Source organism: Pleurodeles waltl, chromosome 1_2 (assembly GCF_031143425.1).
Source record: "Pleurodeles waltl isolate 20211129_DDA chromosome 1_2, aPleWal1.hap1.20221129, whole genome shotgun sequence".
In the NCBI taxonomy this organism is placed as follows: Eukaryota; Metazoa; Chordata; class Amphibia; order Caudata; family Salamandridae; genus Pleurodeles; species Pleurodeles waltl.
In genome coordinates this window covers 1,109,613,721-1,109,635,878 of record NC_090437.1, presented here as the reverse complement: position 1 = coordinate 1,109,635,878, position 22,158 = coordinate 1,109,613,721, and the positions used below count along the sequence as shown (strand labels likewise).

Below are 22,158 nucleotides of genomic sequence, written 5' to 3'. Positions count from 1 at the left end.
CATATGCAAATTCGCGGAGCTGGGGGCGAAGCAGGTGCCTATCGCTGTTCCCCTCAACTGTTGAAAAATGTCTCCATTGGACATAAAGGTTTTTTTGTTGTGCATAGTTCTATCATCCTGAATAGCATATTACTGTGTTTGTATAGTCTAATTGGTCTTAATCTTTAAAAAAACATGTTTCGCTGCATTCATCCCAATCACCATGTTTTATACTCATATAAAGTGATGCAACATCAAGAGGCATTATTAACATGCCTTCCTCCCAAGTTATATCAACAATTCTCTGTAAACAAATCTCTCTGTCCTTCATAGGAAAATTAGCTACTAGAGGATTCAAGAAAAAAATCAATTAATTTAGAAACATTTTCAAATATACATCCCTGTTCTGCTGTTGTGGGATGTTCCTGTTGGTCATTGATATTTTGTGGGCTTTGGGAATTAAATAAAAAATGGGGAGCTTAGGGATCCTGCTTATAAAATCTACATTCATCCCAGTTGGACAGCCCCAGATCTCTCCACTCATCCAACTCTTTATCAAAATCTTGTTTTGCTTTCTGATATTCAGCCATGGTAATCCCTAGGTAATATTTGACATAATTTAGTTGTTTGTATGCCTCTGTCAGGAACATGTCTTTAGGCCATTAAATGACATTACCACCCTTGTCAGAGCTTCTAACTACTATATCTGAGTTGTTTCTCAGTTTCTCTATAGTTTTGGTATATTCCATATGCCATTGGCTATACTTGTGCTTCTTCCTTTTTGCACTATATTGTATCTTTATATCAGTTCAGAGCAAGTGTTAAAATGTCATGAGGTGTTTGAGAGATGTATTTTGATTTGGGTCTAAAATAAGTGCCTCCTTCCTCATCTACAAAGTGCATTGCCAATTGAGTCCTTAAAGAATCCACATTCTGTATTTCCCCCTCATGTTCCATCTTCAATGCTATCAATTCTCAAATAAGGACAACATCTGAAATTAATAAATCTGTTACATTCTTGTATCAGGTCTGTCGTCTCTGCCCTCCTGTTAACTCTTGCTTTCTCCTTATGCATTTTCAAGAGTTTCAATTTTCATATAAACTTACAGAGATCCACTCCACTTTGTGCATAATCAAAATTTGATTATTTGACAATGAGATAGACATAAAGACAATATCTGTATTTTTGTGGCTGTTAAAGTTTCTTTAAATAAATTCAATTCTGTCCTTGCATCAGGAGCCATTGCTGGCTGTTCCATGTTGTTCTCATATTCTGCTTACATCGGGTTTCTTTTCCTCTGTCCTCCCCTTCTTTGTTTCTTCCTTCTTTTCTTCGTATTTGTCCCTTCAGTGGCCTCTGGTTTGTTCTTTAGTCCAACCTTAAGGAACTGAAATCATCTGCTATTGTAGTACGTGTTAGCAAACCCTGTACCTCTTTACTCAGATCCTCTTGCTCCCTTCCAGTTCTGTATCTGAACTTGAATCACTGATTAATAAATCTTGTTTAGTCTTATTAAAGTCTCCATTATGCTGTCTCCAAATAGAGCAAAATCTTTTAGCAAAGGTATAATCTGTCCTTTCTCATAATCAACGTTATCACATTTAAATATTACAATTTCACATTTTTTGTTTTGTTTTTGGCGCACTCTTCATATTTAGTAAGTTCTTCAACTCACTCTGAAATCTTATTACTTTTTCTTTGTTTTCATCTTTTATCAATTACTTCATTCAGTTACTTTATTTGTTGCTGCAAATCATTTCTTTCTATATCAGCATATTTAATAAATATTTTTAACATGCCCTTTAAACTCATTGCATTAGTTTCTGCCCATTCTTTAAGGAGGTCCAGAAGGGGGTGCTTATAACTCTGTGTAATCATTATTCTTAAGCCTCTGGGTATCCTCCCCACTTCTGTATATATCTTGAGTGAGGCACTGTCCCACCATTTGTAGCATTCCCTTTTGGATAATCTTTCTAACTACTGGGGATTTTTCCACAAGCTGTCTCCCATGTATGCATTATTGTCCAAATGTGCTCTATTGATTGAAGTCCCACCATCCTGAATACCATCAAACACTTGCTGCTTACTTCCTTGCTGCACAAACATTCTCTGTCGTGTTTTTATGCTCTGGTAGGGATTCAGCTTCCGCTCTGTGCTCTTTTTGTTCTGGAAACAGCTTTGTCTTTCTGACAAGCTATAATAAGAGCGAAACATGTTTCAGGGACTGCTTTTGTCCTTTTCAGGTTGGCTTGGGTGGCATTTTACCAATCCAAAGCTGCAATAGTGTTCCAGGAGTGGTAAAAGGCTTTTGTCATTTTTAAACTCAGCGTGGATGACACTACTGTAAAAAATGGCAAAGGACTTTGTCACTTTTCTAGCTCAGCATGATGGCACTATGTTAATCCTATGCTTAAAACCTCTGCTAGAAAAACAAGCATTTGAGGTGACCAGTTTTAGAGTGTCAGTGGTGTTGTAGAGTTTTCCATATAATGGAGATGCTCTCCACTTAAACCATAAATCTTGGGAACTTCCCAGAGTTGCCTGCTTCCTTTTGCATACTTTCTGTGGCACTCTAAGCCTGGAAGGGTGTTGCTTTGATAAATAAATATAATAGCTTTAAAAATTAAAAGTACATAAATCACCTAAATAAACAGTTAACACAGAGGAGGCTGCAAAGTTAAAGGGCAATAATGCCCATCAAAATGTTTTATCTCCATTCTAGGATGTAACTTGAGATGATGAAAGCTAAATACCAGCCTGAAGTCTTGGGTGTTGGGAATAGGTACATATTAGTCAACATAAAGCCTACTTAAAAATGGTAATTGGAGAAAGGCTGTGTCAGGGATGCAATATTGCTACACATGTCAATGAATTTTAGCCCCTAATACGAGATATCTTATTTTTCCCTACAGTTCAGTACCACAAGTAATTCTGCATTACACACTGAAACCATGTTTCAGGTACAACGGTAGAGTACTAGAGGGGGAATATCACCTCCCAGTGCATGCCCCTTGACTTGTGATGCTTATTGTGTTCGATTTGATTCTTCTTTGTTTTTGCATTTCTATATGTATATAGTGTCTCAGAGCACTCCTGGTGCGCTCAACAGTCTGCTGACAGCCAGCAAGCCACGCCCTGACTGCAGGCCTGTCAACTCAATAAACATTTCATAGTGTGAGGAGGGAGTGTAGCACAGAAAGATGATGGGCTTCTGTCAGAGGCAGTTCTGCTCCCACCACCCTCGATTGCCCCTCTACTTCAAAAATAAACAAAAAAGGACACAAGCTTGCTGTGGCTGCTGCCACCTATGTCCTGGGGTGTTTTAACACTCCTTAATTGACATCGGCTACTAACAACCTCCAAAAACAGCTCAAAAGCTACTTTTGTGCAGTGGTTTTCAGCTGTTTTCCCTCCCACCGTGGAAATCAGCTCCTCGCCGGGTGACCGTGAGAGGGGAGCCGATTTCGTGTGACGCATGATGACATTGTGAGTTGGCAGGTCTGAGACTGGTATCGGGGGCCTAGATCAGTCTATGATTTCTGATTTAAAGCAAGGAATCTAGCTTCATTTTTGGTTAAAAATTACCTATTGTACTTTTTTTATTAGACCAAGCCAGTCATAATGCCCTTTTCAGAGCTGTCAATCAACATATGGCATTTTCCTACACATTTTAAACGACAATGTAGGTCCTTTAAAAATGGTAGCTCCTTCGTGTTTCTACAACTGCGTTTACGTACTTCAAGCTGCTGTAATTCCCTCTTTCTGTGCCCCCACACACCCCCCGCCCCATGCTTTGGAGCACTTGCTTCCCTGCTAGCCCTTCTTTTGTGTTTGTCCGTTTGATTTAGAAGACGCTGTGTCAGCGGTGATTTATATATCGACAGCTAAGGATAACGAGCGATGGGCAACAGGCAGCTCAGCCTTTCACAGATGAACCCGCTGACTGCATTAGGCAAATTTGATGACATTAATACATTTTGCCAATTTGTCTGAAAACGATTTCTCCTTTGTGTGACATTAAGGTAACATTTCAGGCCACTGTGCTAATTTAAGCGCTCTGATAAATAGTTTAAGGGGTTACAGCTGGATACTGTGATTATAGAGTAAAACTTCCAAACAAAAGAAAGCTGTTAACGTAATAATTGAGGAATATTAATCTTGTAAAATCCCGGACATTTGGGAGATTATGAGGACAACGCAAATATGTTATACACTGAACACGGGGCAGCATTTAGAGACGAAAGATACTCACCCATAACACTTCTGTCACTGTTAAATATAATCACATTAAATGTGGCCTGCCTGTTTCGAAAAATTACACCTTTCAAGAAATGTAGATGAAAATTAGCAGTGAATATTAGCAATGTTTTAATTTTCCGGCTGAAGCTCGGAAGATTATCAAAACAGAGAGGAGGTGTGACATTAAAACGGTGGGGAGCCAATAAAAGGCAATTCTTACGGACTATGAGGCAATAACATATATGTTCTACTCCACATTGCTATGAATGTATTTACCAATTTTATACTGATATAATTGAGGTGGTACAATTGTCACTGGTTTTATTACACCCCATTCGTCAAGGTAGTGAATTGCCACCCTATCACCAAGCAGGAACACATTTTAGCAAAAGAAGTGCTCCTCCCCAACATTTGTTTTAAATTGAACAGTTTTAAAACACACGTTTCCAGATATCATGATTGAAACTTAGTAATATTTCGTAGTTAATATAGCTGGAAAGAAATGTTCATGAAATAGCGCACATTACAAATACATGCGTATGCCACTACATGTGTATGTGGCTAATAAAAATAAAAATGTTCAACAGTTAGATCTTTTTGCCCTCCTAAGTTCAATTTAGCTGTACAAAAAATGGATAAGCATTGATTGCTTCCGTGATTCGCAGTACTCTTGTTGATGGAAAACTCCCCCGGTTTAGTAGAATTTATGCACTGATCTGAAACAATATACAGTTGTTTTTCAGGATCAGGCAAATGGGTTATTTTGGTTTATGAGGCCAGTCACAAAAACAACTTTGAAGGTACAGAACTGACTTCAAGTGGAGTCCTTTGGGTTCAGGACATCAGTGTACCCAGCCCCACCCCCAGTTAAAACGGACTATGAACCTAGGATTTAGCAATGCACAGCTGATCAAACGACAGCTGATCAGGTGGTAGAAACACAAGGCCAGGTCCTTCAGAGCACAGAGCAGCAGGAACTCACCCCAGAACAGAGAGGTAAGACTGCCTTCTATCCAGAAAACACTTAAAAGACAATGGGCCTGATTACAACTTTGGAGGAGGGTGTTAATCCGTCCCAAATGTGACGGATATCCTGCCCACCATATTACGAGTTCCATAGGATATAATGGACTCGTAATACGGTGGGTGGTATATCCGTCACATTTGGGAGGTATTAACACCCTCCTCCAAAGTTGTAATCAGGCCCAATATGTACTAACAAGCCTTCCATGGAATGCTTAAAAGGACACATGCTAAATATGCGGCATTCGTTTGTAAAAGCCTATGTCTAGCTGCTCCAGTAATGCACACAGAGTATCTTCCTTGTCTTCAGCGATTTTCTTGTTCCTCATCTTATATTACATAATGGTCTAAGTAGTGTCGCTTAAGCTCTCATTGTTCTAATGAGACTACTGGATTTGAGTGGCAGAATCGCCTGCGGTGTGGGGGAGACTGAGTCTAACCCACTACAGGTGACACCTGTCGGCCTAATCTGGGTTTTGCTCCAGCTAACTAGCAGCGCCTCATCCCTACCCAAGAGCAGGGATGATTGGGCAGCCGAGCGCATGACATAATTGACTCCTCAGGGAAATCGTGGTCACTCAGATCTCATCTGTTTCTCTCAGTTACATTAGTCTCACATATACAAGGACAATCAGAGGCAGTATCTGTTTCAATAAGGTTTTAGTGAAGCAACTGCATCTTAGATAATAAAGCGTGTACTGCAATAACCAGGACGATAAAGCATGACAAGATTAAAGTTGTGACAAGGAAAGTAAAGCATAGAAATAACGCTACCATATTGTCACTAGAGAGAATAGACTAATTCCTACCTAGGCTATATTAGAGCACAGCATGTTAAGCTCTAGTTCTGCCCTTCAGGTTCCCCTGGGAAGACATCATCCCCCATACCTGAGCAAAGGACTGAAGTTTACATGAGCAGCTGTAGTGAAGCATTCAGCAATCTGCATACAGTCGTGGTCATCTGGCTGGAATCTCCCTCTAACGTGTATGGGACAGGGAAGTGTTTTTATAATAATCATATTGCTAAGTAAGGATGTGTATGTTTCTGTGAACACCAGAGACAAAGCGTTACCACGTTTTACCGGCAACCTATCTTACTGCAGCCTTGGAAAAGCACAGAGTAAAAGAAATGTCTTGTTTAAGAACAAAGTGCTGGCCTAGGCAAAAAACAGCTAGATAGAGAGAAATAAAACAAGACCGCAAATGTGGCTATTGTAAAAATAATAAACAAGGCTGAATAAAATATATCTAGGTTAAAGTGCACAGTGGCAGGCCTAGTGTGTTAAAATATGTGCATGGAGCTATAACTAAAATGTCTACACAACAGCAGGACACACATTACCGGCTTAATGACCTACGTATGGCTGTAGTATAATCTTCCTCTTCAATACCAGTTATCACAGACTGCAAGGCAGTATATCATCAACCTCCTCCACATTTATTCATTACCTACATTTCGGTTTCCAAAAAACGTTTTCTTGAAGGGTCAAGCAATGATATGCCTTGTGCTGTACTTACAGCCAAATTAAATGCATAAGTATAAGAAATGAATGCGCGGCTGTGTAGAAGATGTTGGTTCCCACATCTCAAGCAGCTGCTTTCTGTTTATCGGATTGTCAGCAAATATAACTAAGGGTCCTAATACATAAATTGCTTCAGATGCGAAATGTCTTTTTATGGATATTTTTAGTGTGTTTTTTGCCATTACAGAAGGGCCGCAAAGCCTCAGCTGTACTACCAAAGTTTTTGTAGTCCACTATTACTGAATGCCTTCTACATACCACTATCATGTTTGCAATTGTAAAAATAGAAATTAAACACAAATTAAATTATAACACGGTTTGGCTGTGGGGGCTGAAAATTGCAGACATATTCTTGCATGTGGTCTGCAATATTCAGCCCCCACAGCCAAGCCGTCTTATAATAGTTGTGATATGACTCATCTCTGCGGTCAAGCTCCAGAGAAGTCAAATCACTGTTTATGGTGCCACTGCCAATGAGAGTGTCAACTGAGGATCCCCTGAGTCTGAGAATTCAAATTCACATAGCTCTGCGTTTTTTGCACAAAGGGACATTGGTACACACTGGTATATGTATTCCAGTCCAATCACACTTGCACATTATGCTTTATTGTACCAAACACAGCCAGTTTCACTCAATATATGTATCCTTATTTACCACTTTTGTTGTTGGCTTTCGAAGTATTAACAGATTGCTCCTTTGATTTTATGGCCCTTGTACTATCACAGATAACCATGGTCCAGTCATTTAACACATTGTGATCCCACAGAGTAAGGTGGTGGCATATGAACCAATTCCAAAAGTGAAGTTGTTAAATGTTTGATAAAATTCAGTTGCATTTTAGCGACTTCTCATTTTCTGACACGCAGAAATGTGTGCATAATAAAACCGCCCTTCTGTGCCAGAAGTGAGATGTGGATGCATAAATGATTCAAATACCTAAAGAGCACCTCCTCTGAAAACTAAATTGCAAAGAGATGCAAGCATCAGACTTGAAAAAGTGGGTACATAAAGGAAATAATTTATTTTAGACCTCTAGCCGGTTGGCTTTGTTGTAGATGTTAGAAAGGGACTTACAAAGAATGGCTTTGGTGAAATACAGAGAAATACAATTGAAATTCTGTTGTATATGCTGAAACTAGACAAAATCGCTGTACATGCCATCATTGTGTCCATTCCATACCCACTCCCACTCAGTCATTTACTGTGCACCTCCCACCACACTAACCTCATATACAATGGTTTCCCCCACAACACAGCCAGCCCCCAGATAAGCACTGCGCATTATGCTAATCAATGCCAGACAATCACTTTCTATACTGCCGACCATGTACATCTTTGTTTGCAGTGAAACACCTTACCTGATCTCACACACCCTCAATATTGATGCTTCCAATGGGTACAACGTACAGTACATTGAAAACCAACACGTGACCAGTAGCAGCCTCACTTACATTCATGAAGCACAATATAGTTCTTCCAGAAGGCACCTATCCTAGTCTGCTCACCAGCTACTTCGCTCCTGCTGCTTCCCCTTTCCTTATTTCAGGTGCTGACATTTCTGTGTACAACCACCAAGACAAGTAGGAGCAAATGATTCTTCATATGCAACTTCAGCCATCACAAACAAATCTCCTACCCACACAATTATCATCAAACTTGGAATCTTCAAGCCCATCTCACAGTTGATGGGTTTCTTCAATATCTTACCCTAGAGAACGCTATCCAGGACGTCTCCATAGTAACAACCTTTACATCAGAGTTAATAGTGTCTGGATGCCCTATTATCATCCTACAACCGTGCACTCTGCAGTATAGCATAAATAAAAATACATAGCCAAACTGTGGACTATCAAGTTAGAAGGAAAGCAAAAGATAATATAGAAAGCATGATAAACTGGTGTAAATCACACACAGAATATGGTCATGCAGTACTTAAATCCCTTCACACGTTGTGCAGGAAACTGATCATCACAATAAAACACCTACTATCAAACCACCATTGCAGAAGCCAACATCAAGAGCAGAGCTCTGTTTAAGGCAGCTTATCAGCGCAGGTATCAACTCCCACACCATGAGTTCTCCATTCTTCCAAAACTACCACCACCGTCAAAATCTTCAAGGAGAAAATTAACAAAATTCAACATTGAATCTAACACACACAGCACAACCGTTACAGCTGTTGTCCTACAAAGCATACTCAAATGGACCTTCTTGAAATCCCTTGTATATGTCACCTCCAATTTAATTGTATTGAAAGACATAATCATCCTCTACACCATTCTGCAAACTCTTTGTGGTACACACTCCCCCTAAATAATATTTGTTGGAAATGGGGTTTCCGGTTGGCTAGGGTATGCATCTCAGCCAGGCAGAACTTACCCACTCTAGTCAGGGCAAGGGAGTTACACGTCCAAGATAACCCCTGCTCACCCCCTTGGTAGCTTGGCACGAGCAGTCAGGCTTAACCCAGAGGCAATGTGTAAAGCGTTTGCGCAACACACACACATGTGACGCAATATCCCCACCACAAAGGAAACACAACACCAGATTATATGAAAATATACTGTATTGTACACAACACAATTATCAGACCAAACATCACATATCAGTACTATCCTGCTACCTTAGCAGTTGTCAGAACGTTACACATTAGTTACTCTGCAAATTAGCAGTAGTCACACATAACACACAGGTTACTCAGTGTTCTGCACCATAAGCAGTAGTCAGGAAACACGTTATCACATTAGAACACTTGTCATAAGAATATCATAAAACGCCCATAGTAGGAACATTAGAAAACATATGGCAAGTTAGGGAAACATATTAGCAAGTCATGCCCATAAAAGGAACATTTGCATACATATGTATAAAAGACACCATCAAAAAACAGATAGGCAATATATAAATGCGCAAAGTCTATAGTAAGAACTTAGGTTCTATATACTGGTCCTTTAGGGAATACCTGTGAGAGATGAAGAGGCACTTCCAGTGCCTAGAACGAACAATGGGGCCCCCGGCACTCCTCTGCGCAAAACGGGGGCCTCCCTTATACTCTGGGGTCAGAGGAGGGCGACATGCACCTCCTCTCTTTTATAGACAGGCCCCTCTGGGGACCGTGATTACTGGGGCCCCCCCAGGGCCTCAACCGGCCCCAATGAGGGGGGCCAAAGCCAGCAAAAACAACTCAGGGCAGGAGGGGGGCACCACGCACCCCCTCCGGTTTAATGACAGGCCCCTCCCAGGACCTGCGATCTCTGGGGTCCCCCCCGGGCCTCCACTGGCCCTTCCACCAAGGGGGGGGGGCCCACAATAATGCCCGTTTTACCTAACAGCAGAAAAGGAGCGTCCTGCTCCTAACACAGAGGCCAGGGGGAAAGGGGCGATCCCCGTGCCTTTCCCTGGTCCTGCCGTGAAGCCACAAGAAGATCGGACCCCTCCTGGGGCCCGAGCAGACACTCGCCTGCACCCGATGCTGTGCGCGAGTGTTCTTCCAGCTTCCCGGGCCGCTGCGGTGATCTTATTTAAAGGGGCACAATGCAGCAAGGAGCCTACGAGCTCCCAAGGCTCCATAAGCGCGCTGCAATCAGCGCTATGGCAGCCGCAACTACGGAGAAGCACCCCTCGTGAAGAAATGGATGCAGGGGTCAGGGGCCACAGCACCCCGCCCCTGGGAAGCAGAATCTTAAGAGAAGGTCCTAATTTGAAGGGCCCACCTACAGGCCAGCACAAGGGAAAGGCAGCAAGTGGCAAGTCCTTCACAGTGCCCAGGCAGGTCACAGGTCAGCACAGCAGCAGCAGTCCATGGTGGTTCCTGGGGAGTCCTTTCAGCCTTTGGTGTCCAGTTCCAAGATGATTCCAAGAGTCTCCAAATTGTGGGGAAAATTCCCCTGTACTTATAGTCAGTTCTTACAGTGTTTTACAATGGTAGGGAGAGGCGGTTCCAGCCAGTTAAACTGGTTCTGGGAGTGCCCCCTCTCTCCTTTCAGCACAGGCTCCAAACATCAGTGGGGGGTTAACAACCCTATTGTGTGAGACCAGGGCACAGTCTTTACAAATGCAGGTGTGCCCCGCCTCTCCCTTCTCTCAGCCCAGGAAGTCTATTCAGTATGCAGATGCACCTCTGGGACACCTCCACCCTCCCTGTGTACAGGCTGTCTGAAAAGTATGCACAAAGCCCCAACTGTCACTCTGCCCAGACGTGGATTGGAGTCAAGCTGCAAAACACCAGAGTCATAAGCACAGATAAATGCGCACTTTCTAGAAGTGGCATTTCTGTGATGGTAATAAAAAATACACCTACACCAGTAAGCAGCATTTCTCACCACCATCACAACCATACCAAACATGCCTACACTACCCCTCATAAATCAGACAATACCCTTTACACATAAGGCAGGGCATTTCTAATGCAATCCTATGAGAAGGCAGCACTCACAGCAGTGAGTCACCAAGTTAGGCTGTTTGTCACTACCAGGACAGGCCATGCAATATGGCACATGTCCTGCCTTTCTACATACATGGCACCCTGCCCATAGGGCTAGCTAGGGCGTACCTTAGGGGTGACTTACATGTAGTAAAAGGGGAGTTCTGGGCCTGGCAAGTAAGTTTAGATGCCAGGTCCCTGTGGCAGAAAACTGAGCACACAGGCCCTGCGCTAGCAGGCCTGAGACAGGTTTGAAAGTCTACTTCAGTGGGTGGCGCAAGCAGCGCTGCAGGCCCACTAGTATATTTAATTTACCGGCCCTGGGTATAGAGATACCACTGTACAAGGGACTTATAGGTAAATTAAATATGCCAATTAGGTATAAGCCAATCATACCAACTTTAGATGGGAGAGCACCTGCACTTTAGCACTGGTCAGCAGTGATAAAGTGCTCAGTGTCCTAGAGCCAACAGCGAGAGGTCAGAAAAACCAGGAGGAAGGAGGCAAAAAGACTGGGGATGACCCTGCGTAAGGCAAAAAGTCCAACAATATTATTAAATCCTCCCTCACAAAAAATCACCTTCCCCACAACCCTTAAATCTGGCCATAACCTCCCACTTCTCAAAGGCCTACATAAAGCCAAATGACTTGAGCAGCCATCAGTGTACTGGAGAACATCTTTAAAAAGACAGTCTACATTCACTGATAGGTCCATATCAACGCCCACAATGCCATCAGTGAATCTTTGAGCTCCTTTAAAGCACCAAAAACACTATAATGAAAGTCATAATGGAAACATCAGTCCTTCCTGGTACCACTAGGCCTTTCACCAGCCTTTAGCACTTGCTGAAAACCCAGACTGGCGCCGACTTCTCTTGAATATGTATTGAGTCCGACATGATTCACATTCTGTCTAAGCAACATGTTCAGGTTCACCAGAACTGAACATTTCAAATTGCAGTCCCTACCAGTTATCTCTGGAATCATGCAAGAATTCACCCTCTCTTTTGTGATAATTAGACTCTTTATGTAAGCAGAAGAGGGCCTTGGAGTCAGTCACCTAATCAACGTGCACCAATATTCTGTAATACCCAATTGTATCTTAAGGTTTAGTTGGGCAAAAACATTCAGTGCTTCAAACCCTTCCTCTCCTTCATCCATGCCTGGAGGTCCAGGACTCACATAAACCTCAGTCTATTTAGGAAGTTGGATTTATACTCTTCTCCAACACTGACTACTGTCATTTGATCATACCACAGCAAATCATGTAGTAAATGATGGGGATTTTCAGCAACTGTATAAGGTCCTCGAAGAGAACAGCACCACGAAGAAGCGCCAGGTGGCATGGTATTATCTTTCTCTCCTGTGGAAAGTAAAGCCCTAGCTGCTGGATTTAAGCTTCTATGCAACAGCCCCATGTCTTGACTCTCACATCACCACTGAGGCATCACCCTTCTACCTGACATCACAGACAACAGTCTGACATCTTGAAGAGCATCCTACATACAGTCGGCCGCCTCATTATTGACCTATGGAACCTCAAGCCTGTTACACTGGCTGGACAAGCCAGTATGCATTTTCTCCAATAACTGTTTCATTACTGAGAATTTAGGGACAGATGTACCAAAGGGTTTTATCCATTCTGTGCCTATGGTAAAATGTGTTTGTACATATGGCCCTTAGTGACTGCAAACTCCTCAAGGTACCTTATGGATGAATTGGCCATCCTTGACAGTCTCCACAACACCAGAAACCAAAGCATACCAATACTTCAAAACTACAAGAAAAAGAAAAAAAGATTCAAACCTTCATGACCTAGACTATAAGGCAATGGAACAATATTATTCCTCTGCACCAGACTTGCCTAGTCTTTCTTGCAGTTCAATAAGATGCTCAGAACCCTCTTCTTCAATGAATATTTCCTTTGTCACTCCTGCACAATTGCCTCAGTAGCCCCTGTCCACCAGCCTATCCAACCACAATCACAGTGCATTCCCATGGAAATAACGCCCATAAGCCACATTCTCACTTTGTATTTAACTCATAAATTGTTCCTATGAACCCTCTCACCCATCCTAAATAGTGCTCTATGGCTATCACAGCTAGTTTCCATTATGTAGGTAACCCAAACAATATGGTTTATTAAGGACTTTCTTTGCCAAATTTGCTACCTCTAAAGGCCCTGATTCTGATTGGTCCACTAAAACCAACCCGGCACAAACTCCAACCTGGGCTTGACTTGGTATTACAAATTGAGCATACCATAGATTTTTACAGAAGCAATGTTCGCTGTGCAAAACCTGGCACAGACCGGATGGACACTAGCATGTGCGTCAGGAAATGGGAAATAACATGTTGTTAAGGTTATTCCCATTCCAAAACGTGTGAAGCAGAAAGAGGCACTGATTGTTTACCTAATAAATACTGCACTCACTTTTGGTATTTACCAGGTATGCAGTTTCACTGGGCAAGCCACTCTAATTTGGATCTTTCCTATTTGGATTTAAGAGGCAAAAATGACTTGTGCAGTAGAATTCCACGTTTGCCTCTGCAGTATCAAAATAGGTTTGAAATAGCTTTATGGTACCAGTCAAGGTTTATTATCTGAATTATTTTTTCTATCTTTGAAGCCCAGCCGATTTTAACGAAATCAAAAAAGCAAACCCTCTGCAACAACGCGAGCTTACATGTCCTTAATATTCAAAGATTAATAATGTATGTATGGCCTGGCAGACCGGACTTTATGTTAGGGTTTCAAGCACCTGGTATATGTGTATACTGTTATAATTTGAAAATTGTGTGTAGTGTGCAAGGAGAGTTTTGTTGGCACCAGCTGTAGTTGCTGCCAAAGGACGAGTGAGTGCTAATAAGAGTTCATAGAAGGCCATCCTGGGTTTCTTCGTCTTTTTTCAGATCAGATTCTAGTAATTATAACAAAAAGAAACTGTTTTTTGTGTGTTTTTTTTTTTTTTTTTTTGCTGAGGGTGAAGCTTCTTGGCCAAGGATAGTGGAATTAACATGCAGCTGGGCTCCTGTGATAAATGGATTCTGTTAGGTCACCGAGGGGATGCATGTGACATTAAGTGATTTACAGTCCTTTACCTTAATGAAATTGTTTCGCGAGATGACGCTGAGAGCTCCTAATGGATAGCTTTTCTTGATGTAATGAAATTGAGTTCCTTTGGCGTTTAATATAAGGTGCAGTTATTATTTACTGGGGCTTCCTGTGAGCTGAGGCTCGGAGCGGGCAGGTTGGAGCGGAGAGATCTCCGTGGCGGGCGCCATCAAGGCCGGAATGGCGCGCGACAACCCGAAGCCGGCGCGCGGCGCTGTGGCGGGAGCACGGATGTTTAGCTTCTGCTGCCCAGTCCCGCCGACCAGTCAGGACACCTTTGCACGCGCAACGCCGCTTTTGTTTACATCGTTTATGCTGACCTCCCTGCTCTATTTCACAGGCAACTGGATTACAACCAGATCAGCTGCATTGAAGATGGGGCTTTCCGAGCGCTCCGCGACCTGGAAGTACTGTGAGTATCCTCTCTGCATGTGTAACTACGCTTTCTTTTCTCGGCTCGAGGGGTTTCATGGTAAAAGGGATACCTTAGCTTCTGCAGAAGTTTTTTTTTTTTTAAATCAGCACTTATCTACAAAAACTGAACATCACTCCGTGTAGGGAAAGCGCCCCGACGGTATGCGGTGTGCTTGCTTGCAGAAAGACACATTAAAAATCAGCTTGGGGGCTAAAGGGAGCATTGCAAGCCGCCCGGTTCTTAAGAAAAAGAAAAGACGTGAAACGATTCACGTGTTAAATGTGTATCTATTTTACAACCTACAGGAGTTTGTCTTGTTGAGTTTCATGCATCTTCAAGGGTGGGTGAGCAGTTCTAGTTACAACTATCTCATTATTTGACAGTGCAGAATGCTCTCTCCCTTTCCCGCTGCGCAGACAGAATCCCAATTACGTTTAAGATTGTTTCATTTTTCACAGAGCATAGTATTGCACATAGCAGGTGGATACGTATTTGCGGTTGCACGGTATCGTGGTAGGAGCAGTTCATGCATCCAGACTAGTGCTATTCAGACTGCGTTGCAGTACTGCGCTGTTCCCAAGCTACTGAAGGAGGTGAAAGGTAGTAAATAACCTTCAGTGACCTTTGACCTCCACATACAAAGTTTAATGAGAATAAAACGCGGGTTCGCGAAAGAATCCGGTGCTCGGCGCACATTCTTTGCATTCTTTCTGTTGGTGAAAGTCACAGTCTTTAATAACCATTGAGCATGGAGAGGGGGCGCCAATGGCGGGAGGCGGGCACCCACGATAAGCGTTTCCTGTTGGTGTTACTTAGCGCAAAGGACTGCGTGAAGCGATCACGTGGGGCAAAAGGAACAGTTCTGGTGATAGTCTACCAGGCACCGTGCTCCACCGCTTAACGATGCCAAGATTTTGCAAATACAAAACACGAGCAGGGGAAGATGCTAGAGAAATGAAATAAAGCCCCCAAGTCCTCTTCTTCCAATGTGTTTAAAAAAAATCAGGTCATTGTAGTGTGGTTCTTGGACCGAAATACACGTTATACAGTCAAACATGAAGGGAGTTAGTGAACTCCACAAAAATGGCCTTTTGTGAGTCACAGCTGCACCATAGACCCCAACATGCGGTCATTCCTTAGTACCATAACAAAAGTACACCTGAGCTTACATGGCCAGTGTTCTTGTGCAGTCTGAATACGTTTACGAATTGTAGGCATTGTGGTGCCTTTGTTGGTTCTTTCCCAAGACATTTTTGCTTGCAAATTCAAGAACCGTTTTTGACTGAATTTTGTGCCTTTGGCTTACTGCTTGCACACAGGTCAAGAAAATGGATTGTTGTTGGGCAGTCACAAACACAGCACTCCTAGACTGGACACCACTTTACTAAACCCAGGGCTAAAGTGATAATGGATTTCTGTGCAGTGTCAAGAAAATTAATAGGGAATTTAGTATATGGTTTCAGAAATATGATGTGCCAGCACTAGGGCTTACATAAACGTATAAAGCATGTACTATTCACTATCATTTAAATATGATGGAAGGTGTGTTGGACTGCTGGAACAGGTATGCAAATATTTTGTCGTCTTAACATGTATCTGCTGAAATTTAGGCCAACACCTTTAAAAAAAAAACCTCCCAGCAATAATCGGTGCTTAAGGAATATGTATTTACAGTGTAGTTAATTAGATGCTCATTGTTGTTGCAAAGGATGTCTTAAATTATGAATGTACTGGAGCACAATGCAAATTTTGCACAAGCTGTATTCTGTTTTACTGTGCCTTCCTAGCTTCAGGAATCACTGCTGGCCCTGCTAAACTATTAGCATGTAGGTTCCCTAGAAACTCAACTTTACAGGAAAGAAAAAAACGAAGACTGCCTACACCAAAACAAGCCATTTGTTTTATATAGACATTTCTGGCATCTGTTGCTACGGGGTGTGATATCACTACAGGTGGCAATTAGTTTGGTTACCAACTGGATTGTTAGACTACCCCATTGTGCTTTAAGGAGGTCCACAGCACATCATCTCACTTCATATTTGTGTGTGGAAGGCACATGTTGGGAAAAATACAACTACACACGTTAATATCAACTTGGAATTGATTTACATCTCAGAGCTCCGAACGTCATGCTTGGCAACTCTTGTCTGCCATATCATTCAAAAGCTGGGGGGGTTACACCAGGTGGACCACCTGTGCAGGCCAGCCAGCAACCAGTGTTCATGCTGTGCATCTCCATTTCAACTTTCACAAATTAGCACTCACTTCTGGATTTTAGTAAAATATGGGGTGTGAGGACATGGAGTTGTAAGAAAGAAAAGGACGTTTAGTGTGGTGCAGTTGTAGCCTAATTACATACGGGCACCAACAACAGTCACCATGAGGACTGTGCTGTCCAAGAGCAGACTCAGTGGATCTTTGTGTTGCTTACTTGTATCTTCTGAACCTCAGGCCTCACAAGGCGACACACCGGTGCTTTAAAACCAGCCAAATGAATACTCTAAAAATCAACAATGCACATTCTTAAATTGACAGCTGTTTTGCTTTTGCTTTCCTTATATAGGGTCAACAACTGTGTACACTCTCGATCAACCTGAATCTCTTCAAATAAATGTGACCATATCCACAGTTTTCCTCTACTTTGAGAGCGGATACAGTGCCTACTATATTATTTAAATTAGTTTTTAAATATGCACTAAACACTATCACAACAATACCAAACTTAACTCATATAGAATTAGGCCAAGTGGATGCATTAAGGAGGGAAAAGTGTGAGCCAGTCAACCTTTTGTTTTGATTCTTACATCATCTCTTTTAACGTATGAGGCAAACGGGAACCACTAATTTATAATATTCACTTTGTTCCTGGTACTTGGTTTAAGAGGATATATTGTTTAACAGTTGTGGGTTTAGCTGTGCTGCCAGAAACAACTCCTTTGGCAATTTAAGCAATTCTGTCAAACAGCTCTCTGAGCAATTATGGTGCATAATAAGACTGACTTAGAAACCGATTTTAATTCCAAATATAGGCCTCTATGGAAAAAAACTAGATTTTTATGTTTTGTATTTTATGTTTTGTTGAAACAGAAACGCCAAGGAAACCAAATTGTCCAAACCAATCATATTATCAAAATAATCATATTACCCGTGCTATGTATTCTGTGTATTCCAGAATAATTCATTGGCAGACGGAGCAGGAGAATAAAATATGTTACATGTGGGTAGTAACATTTAACACATGTTCTGGACTCAGGATATGTTTAAGGATCAACGCATTCCTGGAATATACTAACTTGATAGCTTCACCGTTATCCGTGTTTTGCAGTTGAGTGTTTACCTATCTTTATTTTGTCTGCCATTGTTTCTCAGCATGACCACTCCCCAGGCCAAGTTGTCCCCGTTGTAAGAAATGTCAAGTTATCCTAGAGATCTATCCCACTGTTAAACTTTTTTTCAACAGATAAATTAATGTCAGGTGTCACAGGAAGTGCAATTTTTTTTCCATATTCTGAAATCAAGAATTCAATTTATTGAAATGACCACTAAAGCTTCTATTGATAAATGTGTCCAATGTCTAAATGATGCTGCATTTGGTAGTCCATATTCGGACACATCATCTGATTTCATATTTTCTATTCAATCAAAGGTGTATCTAATTATTTTTTATATTAATTGTTGTCTTTTCATTGTTTGAGGATTATGGTCGCAGTGCCATATTCATTTTTTTTAAATTGACATATTCACATTGTACACAAATGTACAGGGCACACAACTTTTTCAGAAACAAGACGCTCATTTAATATATATTCATTCAGTGGCCAGACGTTTAAAGAGATGTGTGCTACCCAAAAGACCTGTAAACACTAACACCATTGAAACATACTTCTGCAAGCATTCCCGCTGGCTTGGTGTTAAAGATGTGACATTTAACAAAATGTGTCTGTATGTTGAGTCTTGTCACTAAGGGCAAGAGTCCAAAAATACAAAATTTGCAAATTGTCCTATGTGAAGAAAATGTAGAAAATTCCAAAAACGAAATCCATTCTATTTCATAAAGGTAAGTTAAGTGTCTCTTAGCTGGCTGAAATGTCACTTACAAAAATACAAGCTCTGTCCAAAATACCAACTTTTTATCAGTTGTATAGGACAGCTAGTGGATGTTTGTAGGGGAGTGGTCTATGAAAATGAATCGAACACCTAGAGTTATATTTTTGACAGCATTCACAAACAATTGCAATGCCTTTTACGTTATTATATCAGAGCCAATGGAACAATGGGGCAGAAAAGGACCAATTTATGTAGCATAGTTGACTAAATTAGAAAAGGCAAATTATGCAGCATAATGTGGCACATTTTATGAGACTACTACCTCATCATTTTGTACTTCATACACATTAACACTATCTGGTTTTCAACGTGAAGAATAGCTTTTACATTTACTTTTTGGGTGAGATATCAATAATTTCCTAACCTAATGCCTGCAGATTTTTACCTTAATGCGGATATTCCATGCAAAATCGTTTCAAAACAAAAATGTTTGAGAGTACCCGATGTTTATACCCTTAAATCTGAAACTCCATGGAAATGAACATGCACGCCTGAGCCCTGCATTCATCAGTTGCAAAGCTCTACATTGGAGAATTGTATCTTTGCTCTTGTAATGATTATGATTTCTTTTTGAATCAGGCCCTATTTATCTAAGTAATAAAATTGTTTACTATCATCTATCAATTTCTTTCCACAGCCCAGATATATCTCTTCTGAAACCTTGAAACTATGAGGCTATTTACATAGCCCACAGGTGTACATGCTTAAAGGTGCTTCCCTGAAATACCCTTAAGGTAAAAGGCCTTATTATTATCGCCTGGGTAAGCTACTCGATTTACAAAAAGTCAATGAACTGGTGAAATTTTACTTGTGCCCTCTTGAGAAGGAAAGTGGGCAGGATTAGAATATTTACTTATTAGTGTGGCATTCCACTGGATAGCGAAAGAGACCATGTAGGGTTTGCTATTGTCACTGCTTTCACAATAAAACACCTAAATAAAGGCGTAACGTTCATGGGAAGAACCTACAGTTAATAGAACGTTATTACATAAATGCAAATATAAATGAAAAACCGACAAATACATCAAAGGTTTTCAATACAATTGATGATGTAAGGTGTTTGGTTATGACATATGATATTTTCAATGTAATCAGGATTTTTTGCAATATATCACACACGAATCTGCCCATTCTTTAAAAAATTTACAGTATGTTTAGATAAAAAAGCATAGTATACCTGAAAAAAATAATGAAAATGCTTTACTGGGAAATAGTTTATTCCCAAACCATTCAAAAATCTCTCTTATAGACTTAAATGTAAGAAAAAGAATAAAATATATTAGTCTTAAAAAACACAAATAATTTTAATATTTCTCACATTTCTGAGCTATATTTCCTAATTGCGGGCTTGAATTCACTTGATGGTTGTATGTATGGTTCATCCTTTAAATCCCTTTGAAAATCTTTAGCTGTTTATGTTTTGTGGATAAAGTGCAAACAAGACAAAACCCAAAATATTGCTTCAGCAAATGAGTAATTTTGTAAATTGGTTAAAATATGTTTTACTGTTTTAAGTAACATTTCTTTGTAAGAGCATTTGTGACCAAAATTATGAAAACGTTACAGATCAAGAGATTACTTTTTTGTGACTGCTGCCAAAAGGGGGTGTCTAGTACAGGGAGAAGTGGCGCACTAAGTGATTTGGATGATGTTAGTTTAACATAATAGTATACAACGGTGCACTACAGTGGGGATTGCACCCTCAAAGTCCCCTACATTGATTAGACAAGTCAATCAATAAAATATACAGCAATACTGTGGCACTCGTTATTATCACCTTATACTACAATATATCTAGGGTCAGTTGTTAACCGTAAATATAACAACAATGGAAAAAAAAAACCTCAATATCACATTAAGTATATAAAATCACCAGCAGTGACATCAGAGAAAGGCGTTAACATTTATGTAAAAGCTTCTTATATTCAAAAGACCCTATCTTCATTCCTTATCACACACACTACTCAAAATCAAAATATTGGTCACAGCTACATCCAATATTATTAGTCCATGTTTTTATTCATCATGTCTCCACATATGTGTTTTATTCTTCCCACAATTCTCTTCAATTCAAAGTTGTATACCCATTCGATTATTATTAGTCCATCATTTCCAAGTTCACTTCATAGTCATGTTGAGTTCCCATTCTTTAGTTAATAGTCCATCTTTTCCATGACGACCTCACCGTCTTATTAATTAGTCCATCATTTCCATAACGACCTCACAGCCAACACTTGTTTCGTCAAATGACTTCATCAGGGCTGAAATTTTAGTCGCTTTCGTCATGTGCAAAAAACCACCTGGGTACGAAGGCCATAAAAATAATCAAAACTCACCATTAACCAATGCATATTTAAAGTTACCCATATTTAAAAGGTTCACTAAAAACTTTTTTGGGAGCAGTACCCAGAGACCTAGCATAGGTAATACTGAAGTGTACCTAATCATTCAGTCGTTTGTGATTTTATGGCCAACAGTACGTGGACAATTTTTCATGTATTTCCAACAAAAAGTTAATAACTATAAACTTTATTGTGTAAAAAAAACAAGCAAAGTAAAGCTTAAGTGAAGCTCCTTTACCTATATTCATGATTCCAATATTAATTAACTTTCATCTCAGATTGATAAAATATGTCCTTTTTCAAGTCCATCGAAGCAAACGTGCATTTATTATTAAATACACCATGAGCTTGAATGTTTATCCTTTATAGTGTTTGGTGCTGCATTTAGAAGTTATGATGCTTGGTTGATTGTCAGAATATCCCTAACAAAACTTTCTTCTGATATAAATATTATTGCCTGAATATTGTTTACTGAAGTATAGCTCCTTTAAGAGCACTTGTTTTGATTATTAACTCCACTGGGAGGATATTTGTTGTGAACAGTGTTTAAAAAAACAACGTTTTTATCAGACGATATTTAGGCTATAATATTCTGTTACCCTACCTGGAGCCTCAAACCTTGAATGTTTTCATTAAGATGATTTAAATACTTTTATCTGTCTTAATATCACCAAATTTGTAAGCTTTTTACTAAAAGGAATTTGGCCGATATTCACATAGCTACACCCGGTTTCTTAAACTAACTCTAACCCATCAAAAATGAATCAAATTTGTTTGAGTTTTGCAGTGCTGCTTTTAGTGTGAAGAGGAGACAAAGCTACAGTCTGTGGAAAATTGACAGCAGCTCTAAATTCCCTTCTGATGACTTTGGACCTAGAAACAGCCATCAAAATAATAAATTCCTAGCACAAAATACAGTGTACCAGTGAAGAATATTACAATAGATTGATTATCGAAATTGTATCTGTAAGTGCCACGAAATTGCTTTAA

At 40.5% G+C, this 22,158-nt stretch overlaps 1 protein-coding gene across 2 annotated transcripts in view; it reads left to right on the top strand.

The window, feature by feature from the left end:
• SLIT2 (slit guidance ligand 2) overlaps positions 1-22,158 on the top strand; it is a 598,494-nt gene that overhangs the window by 343,699 nt on the left and 232,637 nt on the right. For both annotated transcript variants that reach the window (XM_069202176.1, XM_069202175.1), the window contains exon 6: positions 14,645-14,716. In XM_069202176.1, the coding sequence (XP_069058277.1) occupies positions 14,645-14,716 (72 nt within the window). The remainder of the gene's footprint in view (positions 1-14,644; positions 14,717-22,158) is intronic.